The 13,422-nt window shown below is 42.6% G+C and overlaps 1 protein-coding gene across 2 annotated transcripts in view; it reads right to left on the reverse strand.

Moving 5' to 3' along the window:
* Positions 1–795: 795 nt before the first annotated feature.
* The window catches only part of UGT8 (UDP glycosyltransferase 8), a 46,718-nt gene continuing 34,091 nt past the window's right edge, over positions 796–13,422 (reverse strand). For both annotated transcript variants that reach the window (XM_068941769.1, XM_068941770.1), the window contains exons 3-6: positions 9,429–9,571; positions 6,622–6,698; positions 4,846–5,065; positions 796–3,116 (exon numbers count right to left, since the gene is read on the reverse strand). In XM_068941769.1, coding sequence (XP_068797870.1) covers positions 2,753–3,116; positions 4,846–5,065; positions 6,622–6,698; positions 9,429–9,571 — 804 coding nt within the window. In that variant the 3' untranslated portion in view covers positions 796–2,752. The remainder of the gene's footprint in view (positions 3,117–4,845; positions 5,066–6,621; positions 6,699–9,428; positions 9,572–13,422) is intronic.

Raw genomic sequence — 13,422 nt, forward strand, 5'->3', positions numbered from 1 at the left:
CTGCGCAGGGGCAGCTGAGGGTGCATAGGGACAAACAGCAGCGGGGGATCGGGACTTCCGCATACCTGCCCCAGGAACGGCCGAGCAAAGCACGGGCTAGGTTTGCACCTCTTTCTTCTTCTCAGACGTGCTCTGTGGAAAGGTTCCCCTCAAACCAGCAGCATCACCCACTGGTACGGGCAAATGCAGCTGCCTGTATTGCTGAGGGGGGAAGCTGAAAAGTAACTACAATAGCAGACCATATTTGAACTGCAGAAGAAAGCAACTTCAAACAAAACAGACAGTTCTGCAGTTCAGGTGAATCAGACCCTTCTAGAAGTAAGGTAATAAAATTAATAAAGCCATAGCTCCCTCTTTACGCTGCTGAACTGAAATGAGTTTACATCCAAAAAGACTATTCAGAAGTCAAATCTCATCTATCATTATGAAAACTTTTGTTTGTGCTTTTAGGAAACACAGATATAACTTAACATGCACAGGGAGAAAAAAACAAAAAGCTTGTACTTTACCAGAAACGTTCACATAAATGTAAAAAAAAGAGTTTTAAAAATGCATTAAAAAAAAAATCTGGTTAGGCATTTAGTCTTTCAATTAACTCAACACTGACTTGACCTACAGGAAAAAGATTTACGTTCTCAAAATGTAATGTTTGATTTCAAATACATATCATGTATGATTGTCTATACGGCGAACAAAGAACTTGTGTATTTTAACATGCATACACATTCATATACGCACACATTGGGTACTTCAAACAGCATTCGTTTGAATAAAAATATACTTCCAACAACAGAATTTCTCTATTAAATCCATGTTTATTGCTTAAGTTTTATCACAGTGGAGATTAAATTATGCTTAATCATCCGGTCAGTGCTTTTGTACCTTCTTCAATGCCAAAAACATTTAAACCAAGTCATTCATACACTCGAAGTCTCATTACCATCCCACCATTCATCGCCTCTGTGTGTTCCTTTAGTTGCCACGAACTGGTAAGATTGTAAAAAGGTATAGCTAATAGGCTTATTTATAATACCATTTTCTTCAAGTATTCAGAAAGCAGTACAAGTAGCTGTACCGCATATTAGAAATATATCCGTACTGTTATTTATTGCTACAGGATCGAGGCTCCTGATGGAACGACAGCGAAATATTGCATCACCGTGTATGAAGATGATCTCAGCGCTCTGCAATCATCACAACGCTTCCCATGTTAGTGAACAAACACTAGATAAATGGGTTTTTTTCTTTCCTCTCTCTTTCAGACATGGGATTTCAAACTACAAATAAATAAAGCATACACTCACAACATGTGTAGTGCAAATTCCAAGTAAACAGAATGACATGGAAATAAACGCATAGTTGCCAACTCCGGTTCAGCAGGGCAGCTACGATTTCATGCCCGGTGCCCTGCGTCCCCACCCTCCGCTGCAAACCCAGAGGACTCCCACGTCAGCTACAGTGATTGACAGAGATATTGTTGCGGGGGGGGGGGGGGGGGGGGGAACCATAGCAGGGGAAGGACGAGACGGTCTCCACACACTTTACACCGGGGGAGCCAGCCTTAAGGTCATGCATGATACCAAACACCTTGACACGTGCGCTGGTTCCCAGCCCAGAGAGCGGCCTCTCATCCCACGCTCGGAGAGTTAACGTTGGCAACTATGGGACACGGATCGTATGGCCCAGACTGGTAGAAGGTAATAGTTTTCCAGATACAACCACTGAAAGAGAACATCTACAACATTGTGATTTAGCCAAAAAAAAAAAAAAAACCAAACAAAAAGGAAAAAAACCCCTTAATAACATTGATAATTAATAGGAAAGACATTCAACTTTTTTTGCGCAGGCGGGTGCTTGTTTTTAAACAAACCCCAAAGAGTGGTTTGATTCTGCGTTGCTCTGGGCCATGACAAACTTCTGCATTAAGCAAGGGCTAATTTTAAGTTTCATTTATTTTTCCTAATTATGCAATCTACTTCCCACATAGCCATAGTTTTAACTGAAATAAAACACCCTAACCTTTTTATGGCATAAATTATATACGCAGAGAAAGACAACAAGTAAAATTTTATATAAATTAAAAATTAAGACTTATTGTAGACTTGCTCAATACCCTTTTCTCAGAAGTAATGGCAAAGAGCAGAAGTCATGCAGTTTATCAGAAGAAAGATAGTACACGTTTAAAAATTTTTCTTCAGTGCTCATTTTAAGACTTTTCCATGTCTGTGTTCTCAGTCTGCAACTTGCTATTTTTTAAGCATCCTCCTTAGACAACATGTTGAACTGTCAACAAATATAACACAGAGCTAGCACTAAAGTTCTCTCAGCAAAAAGATGGATACATTAAAATAATTAAAAAAGGAAAAAACCTTTGTAAATAAAAAGAAACCTTTCCTCATCTGGGACACACACATTTAGCTTTTAAAAACTGAAAATTCATAAATATGGTCGTTGTATAACTTTAGGGAATTAAGGCTTCTAAAAACTGCAGTGCCAAAATAACCTTTCTGCATCAGTATTAAGAATAAAACACACTTTCCATTTTAGGTTGTGCTTGCTTTTTTTTTTTCCTCCTTTTTTTTCTTTTTTAAAGACTTTCCTTAGTTCGGTAGAATTTTGTCACGTAAGATTACATACTGTAGGGGAGTGTTAGAACTGCTTACTGAGGTTTTAAGTAGTTGTTAGACTAAGTTACAGCAATAAAATTCGATTACTGATCTGATTCATTACTACTTTACATGGGATGGCTGGCTCATTTCACCTTTTTTTCATGTTTAATGTGGCCATTTCTTCTATACTTTCCATTTGGTATCCCATTCTGGTAATGTCCATTAACAGCGCTATGTTCATCACTTGACCAAAGGTGTTTGCTCTGTTTGCGGATAAACTTTGTTATCCTGGCCAAAATATAATAAAATAAGGCAGCACCCGCTAGTAAAACAAAGGCAATATCCAGTAAGAAATACTGATATAAAGAGATGCTGTAAACAGCAGCACGCAGATGTTGTGCTCCGTTGTGGCGGAGGATATAATTAATCCAGTACACAGTCCGGTTAACGGGGTGACCAGGTTGGTCTCTGTGAATTTCCGACAGCCTCTGGGCTCGTCGTCGGTAGCTGTGCAAAAGAAACAAAAAAAAAAAAAAAAGGGGGGGGGGGGGGACAAAGTGAAAACGGTATCCAGCTTTCAGACTAAGGCAAGCCTCCGAGTATAAAAATATACTTAAATGCCTTCAGATCAAACAGTACATTTTCGTGGGAGTCTCGCAGGAACACGCACGTGGAGGGACATACGCAACCGATAACCCGTCTTCACATCAGTCTCTACAGCTCATTGCAAAAGGATTACTGAAAGTATAGACCCACGGGTGACTAAAGGCTCAAATCCCCCCCTGAGCAGAAGGGCAGGAGAAGTGGTAACGTGCCAGACTGACCTGCTATCAAGGAGGGAATCTCAGCTAATTAAAAGTGAATTGCATCAAATGAGACACGTTTGCCCTTCCATTGCAAGGGGCAACATACCCTTACCAGCACACCACTCATTTATACTCTTGTACAATTGAATATGGAAAATAATTTATTAGAGAAACATAGACGAAAGCGACAAACTCATTCTCGTGGAGCAGGAGATTTCTCTTCGCATCCAGAGCTCAGATTGACTTTTTTTTTTCTTTTTGGATAACTGGAGGTCTGTAGCTGATTAAGTCAAATTCACTTCCCCCCCCCCCCCCAGCTGCAGGATAGACAAGTTATTTATGCAGAACTTTTCTCTCGCAATTATCTGAACTAAAAAGGCATCTGATGCAACTGAAGTTTACGGGATTTCTTTGGCAATCTTGTCCTTCACTGAGGCTCCACTCCTAAGGGGTCTACTCCTTACAGATTTCTCCTTTTCCAAGGCGAGTGCTGCTTAAAGACTTCATTCCCATGAAGCCAAGAAACACTGTCATCACCCCGTACCCCAGAATTTCTATCAACTTTAATACAACAACCAGCCAGCTAGAACATCATTCTTTTTAATCCAGAGATAATCTGAACATTTCAAGCGTTGAAAATAGATTCAGAACAAACTTTAAATTGTCCCTCCTCTTATTCTAGTAACACTGACCTAATTTGATCGATTTAGAAATAATTACAAAGCCCCATTCACGAGCTTTTGCTTGTTCCACCTGAATGACAAAAAGCGAACAAAAAATAGACTCTAGCCTTGGATTTATGGTAATTTGTTGTGCTGAAAATATTTTTAAAAAGTGTCAATACTCCTGACCCCAAAAGGTGTATGGGTAGCTATAACAGAAAAATAATTTTGCATTAATATCTTTTTAAATCAAATCATGGGACTTTAGAAAAGAGTTGCTCTTTTTGAGTACTTCCATTTTTTTTTTTTTTTTTAGCTACAGTCAAACATTGCACCCCACAATCACCCAGGTATATTTTGCTCAGGGTTCCTCAGGCAACACAAAACAGACTCCTAAGTAGGTTGCAGTGGTGTAATCAAGACACATAAAAAGAGATGTTGCTCTGCAAAGAGAAATAAGTCAAGCCAGCTTTGTTTCTATGACCTTGCTGCCCTTCATATGGCAACTGTCCATATTTACAGAGACAGAAAAAATAAGTGAGACTAACGAGTTCTGGTACGCTAAGTAATAAACTTAGCATCTAAACAGAAACAGGATCAATTGAATAATCTTGTGAAATGGGACAGCTATGAGAGGACTTGCCCCAACTACATAAAAATCCCAACAGACATTTTTTCCCCATGCACAAAGACTGTGTATGTCCGTATTTACCCTATCGCAGTAATTTAAAATAAAAACAAGAAACAACCACCCCAAGCATTCCATACCTGGGATCATTAATAACTTTTACTAGTGCTTCATACAGTTCACTCTCAGTGACGGTCTTCCAGTTCAACAGTATTCCCATGCCTTTAGCCTGCACTCGGGTCATAGTATCATAGTGGTCTCCAAAAAGGGGAATTCCCACCACAGGGACCCCGTGGTACATGGTTTCAAAAATGCTGTTCAAACCACCATGACTAAGAAAGGCTTTAATGTTAGAGTGACCTGAAAAAAAAAAGAAAAATGAAGGGAAATTATTTACATCTATACATGGTAAAGTTATTGAAACAACTGGGTACAACACACCTGTCACAGGGTTTCTGTGGCTACAATTCAGGAAGGTAAGATGGATGAAACTTGTTCTCAAGTTCTCTCCTTGAACCCCGCTCCGCAGAAATTTTGCGTTTGCAAATAATTTCCTTATATACTAAGGGACAGGGAGGGGCCAATACAAAGAAAATTCTCATGTATATGAGTTGTGTAAAGTAATTAATAATAGAGTGATTAGTATAGTGACATAAGTACTAGTGACATAAATACTAGTGATTAGTACTGCCGAGAGTAACCATAGTTGGTAACTACAAATCGTATTTACTAGTTTAGCACTACGAACGAACCGGGGGAGAGCCTTCCTCCTTATCATTCACATGAAACGTGAATCATTGAATGAGGGGACAACTGATGCTGCATTCTCTCTGAAGTTTCACATGCCTTACTTCAGGTGAGCAGGAGCTGACAGTAACGGTAACAGTAAACTACTTGATGCAACGGAAAAAATGAGACTGCCTCAGAGCAGCTGTGTAATCAAAACAAACCTACTTAGTTTAAAAGTCATTTGCCTAATCGCTGCATTATGGTAATTACTCCAGCTGACATGCACCTACATTCATTCATGCACATGTACAGTCTTAACGCATTCATCAGCGCTCATCCCATCCTAACACCAGATCGTTTTGTGAACGCATAAACATCTAGGTATCCCAGACATGACCGTAAACATTTTGCGTTCCCTAGGATCTATAACGATCTCAACTACACACCAGCACAGGAGGAAGGAAAAGAAAACTCAAGACTTAAAACTTGTCATCTATCTCTGCACCTGAGAACTCAGCATCTCAGATTAGTTAAACAGAAAGATTAGCATCAACTTGTAACAGACACCCAATTCACGTTAAAACTTTCCTTGAGGGAGGGGGAAAAAAAAAAAAAAAAAAAGAAGTAAAAAGAAGTATTTAGCAGCATGTACAGATCCCCAAGTCTTGCTTTGGTGCAACGTAAACAATTATGTATGCTCAGTTTTACGATTCTTCCATGAAAAAAATCAGCAAACGCCACACTTTTTCATAACATACAGAAATTAACAGTTACAATCAAGAGTTCCCTTAAAATAGCAGGTTCCGGAAAGTTTCTATTTCTTTATCTTTCATAATTATTATTTTTTTTATCTTGAACTGCATAGCTTCCATGAAATACAAGACTTTTGACAGCAAATTTTCCCATTTATTAGGCCAAGTAGTCTTGGGAATAACTATGCCTTCCCACTCAATTAACTTAAGGAAAAAAAATGGGGTTGATATCAAGGAAAGAGAATTAATATCACAAAGGTGTTTGACTTAATCTTCTTGAAGTCATACAGATATCACAGATTTATTTTTCTCTATCACTTCCAGTACAGAAGTTACCCCTGATTTGCAGGGGCTGCTATTTCAGTAGACTGTTGTTACGAGAGCAACCTGAACCTGACTGAAAATAATCAGTATATCACCGTAATAGGTACTCACCAAGCAGGTCGTTTTGTGGTAACCATTCTATAAGCTTTGTATTGTTGCCTAAATTCCTTGGCTTGTTTCCTGAAAATCTGAAACAATAAAATCAAGTTGAAATCGAGCAATCAAAAGCTCCAGAACTGATAAACACAAAGCAGAGAATCAACCCAAATGATCCATGATAATTATTTAGTAGATTTCCAGTTATATGGGGATACTGTTTATTTATCACTGCCTGAAGACAAAATAGTCTCAATCAACATACTGTAAAGTAACTAACTAATAACTACAACACAGTTTGTCATCATTAATTTCCTTGCAGTTTGGCTGGAAAGGCTATGCATTCTATGTACATGATGGCAATGCAGTTATTTCTCAGTGCCTCCAACATATAAATCTTACTACTGCAACTGGCAAGCGGTTTTATAACCTCTCTATGGTTCCATTATTTGACTGCAAAACCTCTGATTAGTGCTACATAAATAACTTCATTAAGGACATCCCACCAACAAATGCACAACAAGCCCTCCCATCAATACCAGGCATTCCCTCTCAACTGGCCAGTTTCCTACAGCTCTTGATAGTTGACATCATCATATTTTAAAAGAAATTACTAATACAAGCAAGGGAAAAGGGGATAGCTAAGCTCATGAGGCAAGAAGCTGTTCAGAAGATGGAGAGACAGGGATCGAGCTGCAAGACAGGCATGTTTCTGTTACATACTCGGCCGTTTCTGAAATCCATCGGCAGTGCCTTGCTCATCCAAGAGTGCTGGAAAAGTTTAACCCATAGAATATGGGCTCAAAATACTTACTGATTTACATATCAATGTTTTATACAGTTAAAATATAACGTTAAATATATTCTAAACAGAAGGCGGGGGAAAATCACAGCGACTACTAGAGGATTTTTATAGTTTTGTGATAGCTCCATCAAAAGGCATGAAGTGCTCCGGTTGTTAGAGAGCACTGGAATTACAACTTCATGAAGAATCACCTTCATATCCTCAATTAAGTTAACTACACGTTTTTATAATTGGCTTGTATATTCCATACATTAAAAAACACTACCTTACACTACCTTATCTAAAGCAAATAAACTATGTCACTGGCTTTGGCTCTCACTAGCATTACCTAACCAGAAGTGCATAAAGAACTATAACGACTTAACTAATTCGGCATCATGACTTATATAAGGCTGTCAAGCAGCCTCATTCTCAAAAAATCTAAAATGTCAAGTATAAGAAGAAAGCTACCCGCTTCCAACATTGACCATGGGTCTAAGGAACAAAAATCCTACAGTGAAGTTAGGCTCTCAATTTCATATTTACACATCTAATTATTGAACTCAGAAATTCCCACTAAGGGCACTGAAAGTCACTTGCTCAGCTCTTGCAAAGACAGCAGCTTAAACTGAGTCCCACAGAGATCTTCCCCTTCCAAGAATGATGATGAAAGAAACAGCAGGTGGGTTCCCTTATCCAAAAGCCATTCAGAGAATAATAGATCATGAAAACAAAACAAAAACCAAGAAAAACACTACTAATAGGAAAATACCGAGGAAAATTAGAAACAAAAAAGAAAGAAAGCTTCAGCTGAAACTGTTGCTTTTCCATTAAAAAATTGCCCCCAAGAAATAGCCACTAAAATCGAATGTGTGCCACAGACAGTAGACACTGTCCACATACAAAATTCCTGGGAAAGACTGCTACGAGGATGGGACCAAAGAGGAGCAGTAAGAGGAATTGTGACTAATAATTTAAAGCCAAGCAGTGCTGGGGCTTTATATGGAACAAACACACACCATCTCCATCCAACAAAACCTGACCAGATCTTTACTACAACCACCACAGGTTCTGCGGCATGGCCTGAAGACCTTCAGCCTTCCTGTTCCTGAGTGGGGGTCGCTCTTTCAAGCTTTTGAAACGCACTGAAATGAAAACGGTCCCCGAGAGATGGGGGCAGACAGGCAACGCTTAACAGACTGGTTAAGTATGTCCAACTGAAGCATAACGCCTGAGCTGCAACAAGGACAAAAATCTCAGGAAAAGAGTATGTGTACCACAGAAGAGCAGCCGTCGCTACAATCCTTGCTGTTCTGAATGCTTTCTAAAATACTACCTTTCAAGCCGCAATTGTCTGATCATATCACCTAGCAATAATGGCAAGGGGGGGGGGGGGAAGCCTTCACTGAAGAACTCTGAAGCTTGCAAATGGAAGATATTTTAAGAACACCGCGTAACTGCGTATGTTACCCTAAATATGCCTTGATCTCTACTCTGCGATGGGTAACCAAACATGTTTCCTTTACAGAAGAAGGGTCAGAACGCCCCATGGCCTAAAAATACATAGTAAAGCACATCCTGCCATTACGCTTCCTACGCCGGGCCGTTTGCTGACCAAGCTTTACGTCACCATTTATGGGGGCCGGCAATCATAGACAACCTTAGCAAAGCAAGGGGGCTGCACACGGAGTGAGGTCTTACTATTAGACTTCAAATTACGGCGGTGACAAAGGTCAGGAAGCCTCTCCGCTACGGCAGGAGAGCGGCTCCAAAGCAGGAGACGGGCACTGCCGCCCAGCGGCTCAGATGGCTGCTCACGCTCGACTGCGCCTCGGGCAGTTTTGTTAAAGGTTACAAGCAAGCAACACGAGAAGGGAAAAGACTCTCCTTGCCTAATTGCCAAATGAAGGTAAGAATGAGGGGAAAAAGGAAACAAGGAAGAGACCTGACAGTGAAGAAAACGTAAGGACTGGCGTAAGAAAGGAAGAGCGAGTGTGTGCGTCAAATCCGCCCCAAGTGCTTCTGCCATTGCACTTACCTCCAAATAACTCTCTGCGGCAGTCTTGCCAAGGCATGCGCTAACTTATTTGCTATATCTTCTGACAGATATTTCACTCCAGCTCCAAACGAGACGAGGACAAAGCCATTTTCATTAGCACCATTCACCCATGTTTGGAGGTCCTGTTAAAATGAAAATTTACATTGAGCACTGTAGAAGCATGGGCAAGCCACAGAAACAGATTAAATAAGCATTGCTCTGACAGATTAAATAAGCATTGCTCTGCAGAAACATTTATTGGTCTCTACGTTACTTAACGAGTTAAGTCTCAATAGTCGCAACAATTCTGGAAATATACTGAGTCCAATGACCCAGATTTTCAGAATACGCAGTGTAGACAGTGAACGTTAAAATTCTTCCCGCTTTGTTTCAGCTTTCACATCAACAGTTTCATAAGACAATCTGTCCTTTCTTAATTGACCAAAGTGGAGACATGTTCACGTATAAGATAGTGCACTTTAACGCAGCAAAATGCAAACAGCTCTCTGAATCTTGTAGCATCACCTGAAAATAAAAATACAGGAAACACATGAATGAAGTCTGAGACTCGGACGTTTGATCTTTGGCCTTGAAGAAAACGAGAGTAGTTCGTAAAACTGTTGGTTTAATTTATATAAAATTAGCAGAACTTGAAAGAAGCCAGAGCTTTCAAAAAAACAACTGCGTTCCCACTCTTCCAGGATTTCAAGGAACAGCGAACAATAATCTGGGAAGTCTGTTGGGGGCTGATGCCCCTCTTTCTTGGTTTATATGCTTCAGCTTATTTAGACAACTGTGTGCCTCTTCCAAGAGGAGTTACCAGCATTACATTAAACAGCACTACCCAGAAATGAGTTAAAAACCGCTGCAGTCTCTGATGCGGTCCCTGAACTCACGACACCACTCAAGTCAAAAGCAAAACCAACCTGCGTGGAGCCTAGTTTAACCCCTGAAGGCAAGACCAGCAAATAAGGCCAAAGCCCTTACGTTTTGTTATTTAGGTAAACGGTGCTGCCAACAGTATAGAATAAACGCACAGAGTCCCTTATATCGGCCCCCTTTCCCCTTACGCCTGTCCTTCTACTGTGACTGCTCCGAAACCGGATCTCTTGCGATGCCGTTTTTGCCGACCCTCCTTGATACAAGGACGACCTCAAGTCGGGCAAGCGAGGCGGCGGAGAAAGCAGAAGCCTGCGGTACCGCACTGCTCGGCGGTCACGAGGGTCCCGGGTCCACGCGAGGCGCTGGCAGGAGAGCCACGCGAGCGGCAGGGGCTCTCAACAACCACCACCCTCCCGCAGCGCCCTCCGGAAGTCGCCCGCCTGCCCCTAGCCGTACGCTTGGGGACGCAGCACCTCTTTGAGGAGCTGCAGAAAAGCCGTCCCTTTCCCCGGGTAGCACCTCGAATTCAACCGGAGCTATCGCGGTTTCAGATCTAATTGTCCAAAAAACGCAGGTGGTAAAACCTCTGGTACCACAGCCGGTCCTGAAAGAGCTTTCTGAGCAGCAGGCGTACACGCTTTCCCCAGGAGGTACCTAGAGACGGGCATGCCTAGCAGAAGAATAAAACAAGGGCTCCAGCGACGTATCGGCCACTGGGTTCCAACCAAACCCCAAAGCTGTCCTGCCAGGGGCCTTTCCGGGGCCAGAATTTCACTGCACTAAAAACCCACGGCGCTGGGTCGCGCCTCGGGTATTTCGTGCAGAGTTAATGCCTCGGGCAATTAACAGTTCCTGAAGAGAGAGCAAAACCTGAACCCTTGGTTGACTTTGTGGCAACACAGCTTACGTAAGTGATGAAAATGCAAGCCAGCAGATACGGCTACCTAAGAGCACTGAGACGGCAGAGCCAGAAGAAAAACTATCTTAGCGTATTAGATAGACTAGAGCTGCTAGCTAAACACATTTCAACTACAAGAACAATGTCATCTGGCTTCAGGAAGGGGAGGGGAAGGGGAAAAAAAAGAGGAAAAAACAGAAGGTCCAAGGAACCTGTGGCAAACATGGATTGAAATCCTATTTCCAATACAACTGCTAACAGCAAAAACTATAAAATACCACCGCTGGCATACAGACATGCCAGCCTGCCGAAGAATATCTCATCTTCTCCAGGATACAGTTTGATTTTCATCTCACCCAAGTGAAACGCGGGCCAGCTCACCAGCAATAGGAAGTGAGTTAAAGGGAAAGAAACCGTGCTGTTCACAACGCGCCTCTCGTTCTGGCAATAAATAGGAGGCCAGACGCAACAGAGCAACGCAGCACCATCGTATCAGGGCACAAAGCCGCAGAAGCTGCCACAGCAGCCAACACACGTGCCCAAGGTTCGCACACTCGCCTGGGCACCAGGCTCCTGCGACACAGTGAAACAGGGATCGCCATCTCCTCTAAATCCACACGCTTGCGCTTCAGCTTTTCCTTTCGCTTCGCCCCTTTTCACTTTCCTTCCTAACTTTTTGTAGGGGCGGGGTGTTTCCGACCTGCCTCTATGCCAAATCTTTTATTACTGGCGACGCCTCTGACCCAAGAGATTCCAGCTGTTTTTGCGAGTCATCTGAAGTTTGTCCTTGAATGTTGTTAGCTAAGGGCTGAACACATGCTGCAAACATCACTATATTATAGTCACTACCACATAGTGGTTCCAGTAGTTACATCTTAAACTATTTCCTACCTGCTATTTAAAGCTAACTAGAAAATAGCCTTTTGCAGGCTTCAGCATGAACCGTTCTGAAAAGCGGTCAAGTGCCACGCTCTGAAAGATCGACCTCTCACAAAACAAACGTTTGTGACATTTCTTCAGCCCATATTCTGAGAGCTGAGGTCACCTGTGGCTTACTCGTCTCCGAGTCCCTGCGTGTCCTGGGTCCCCCTTCGTTAGGGGATTGCAATTTATTTCCTAGGAAAACGTTTGCATTTTTGGTACGACTGTAGTCTTTTGAGCTCGTTTGCTCACGGCATGCAAAACATTAACAAGTAACTATTAGCAGCTAGAACTGTACGTATGCAGGAAAAAAAGAAAGGAACCTTTATTACTGCGTACCGCGGCATTAGAGCTGCCCCCCGAAACGCTCTCGTTCTGACTGGGCACAGCAACCTGCTGTGCGTTATTGCGCTTGATTTCATGGCCAGACCTCTGCAACCCTTCTGTTCGAAGCCACGCCACTGGTGCGGGACAACGCGTGGCGTAACAGGCGTGCAAACAGCATCAGGAAAGTGCAACCTTTTCTCCGGGGAACTGAAAACCCAGACAGGCAAGACAGATTCATTCCAGCCAGGATCAAAGAGAGAACGAACGTTTGCCATCTTTAATGGGATCGTAAAGATCAGCTTAAGAAGTGTGCCCGATTCTGGGTAAAACGTATCCCATCATTAGGAGCGCCGCCTCTCCTGCCCCGCTTCCTAAGCGCGGGTACGCACGCGTACGTGGCTGCGAGCTCCCAGAGCAGCATGCAAGCACTACCAATTGCAGGGGAGAGGCTCGCTCTGACTTCAGGAGGAGCCTGCCCGGCTGCTGCAGACAAGCAAGAGACCAGTGCAATGAGGTTTGCCATACTGCAGAGTTGGACGGGCACAGACCAGCTCAGGTGAACGCAACCATGAAAAAGGGGAGGGGGGGGGCTTAGCCCACAACAGACACACGGCTGCCAGGGGCTTCCTGACCAGAGTCCGATGACGTTTGGCCAACCTAGAGCAGGAGCAAAGGAACTTGAAATTGCCCTCAGGTTTTCGTTGCAGACGCTAAGTTAGGAAGAAGAGAATTTTGATTGCTTCGGTAACAGGGAACAAGACTTTTGTGCCTACCCGGAGAGGCTCCAGAAGAGCTGCAACTCAGGTCTTCCTATTTTGACACCAACCGAAATGTCTTCTTTTCATTCAACTCTGCCTTAAAATACTTAAGCCTCGCGTCATCCTGGTAGTAAGGGAAGTGTACTTGCCTTCCTTCTGATCTGCAGCCCCTTTCTCGTCAAATTCTCCAGAAGGGGGTTGAAAATTA

The sequence above is a fragment of the Struthio camelus genome, chromosome 4 (assembly GCF_040807025.1).
Source record: "Struthio camelus isolate bStrCam1 chromosome 4, bStrCam1.hap1, whole genome shotgun sequence".
Classification (NCBI taxonomy): Eukaryota; Metazoa; Chordata; class Aves; order Struthioniformes; family Struthionidae; genus Struthio; species Struthio camelus.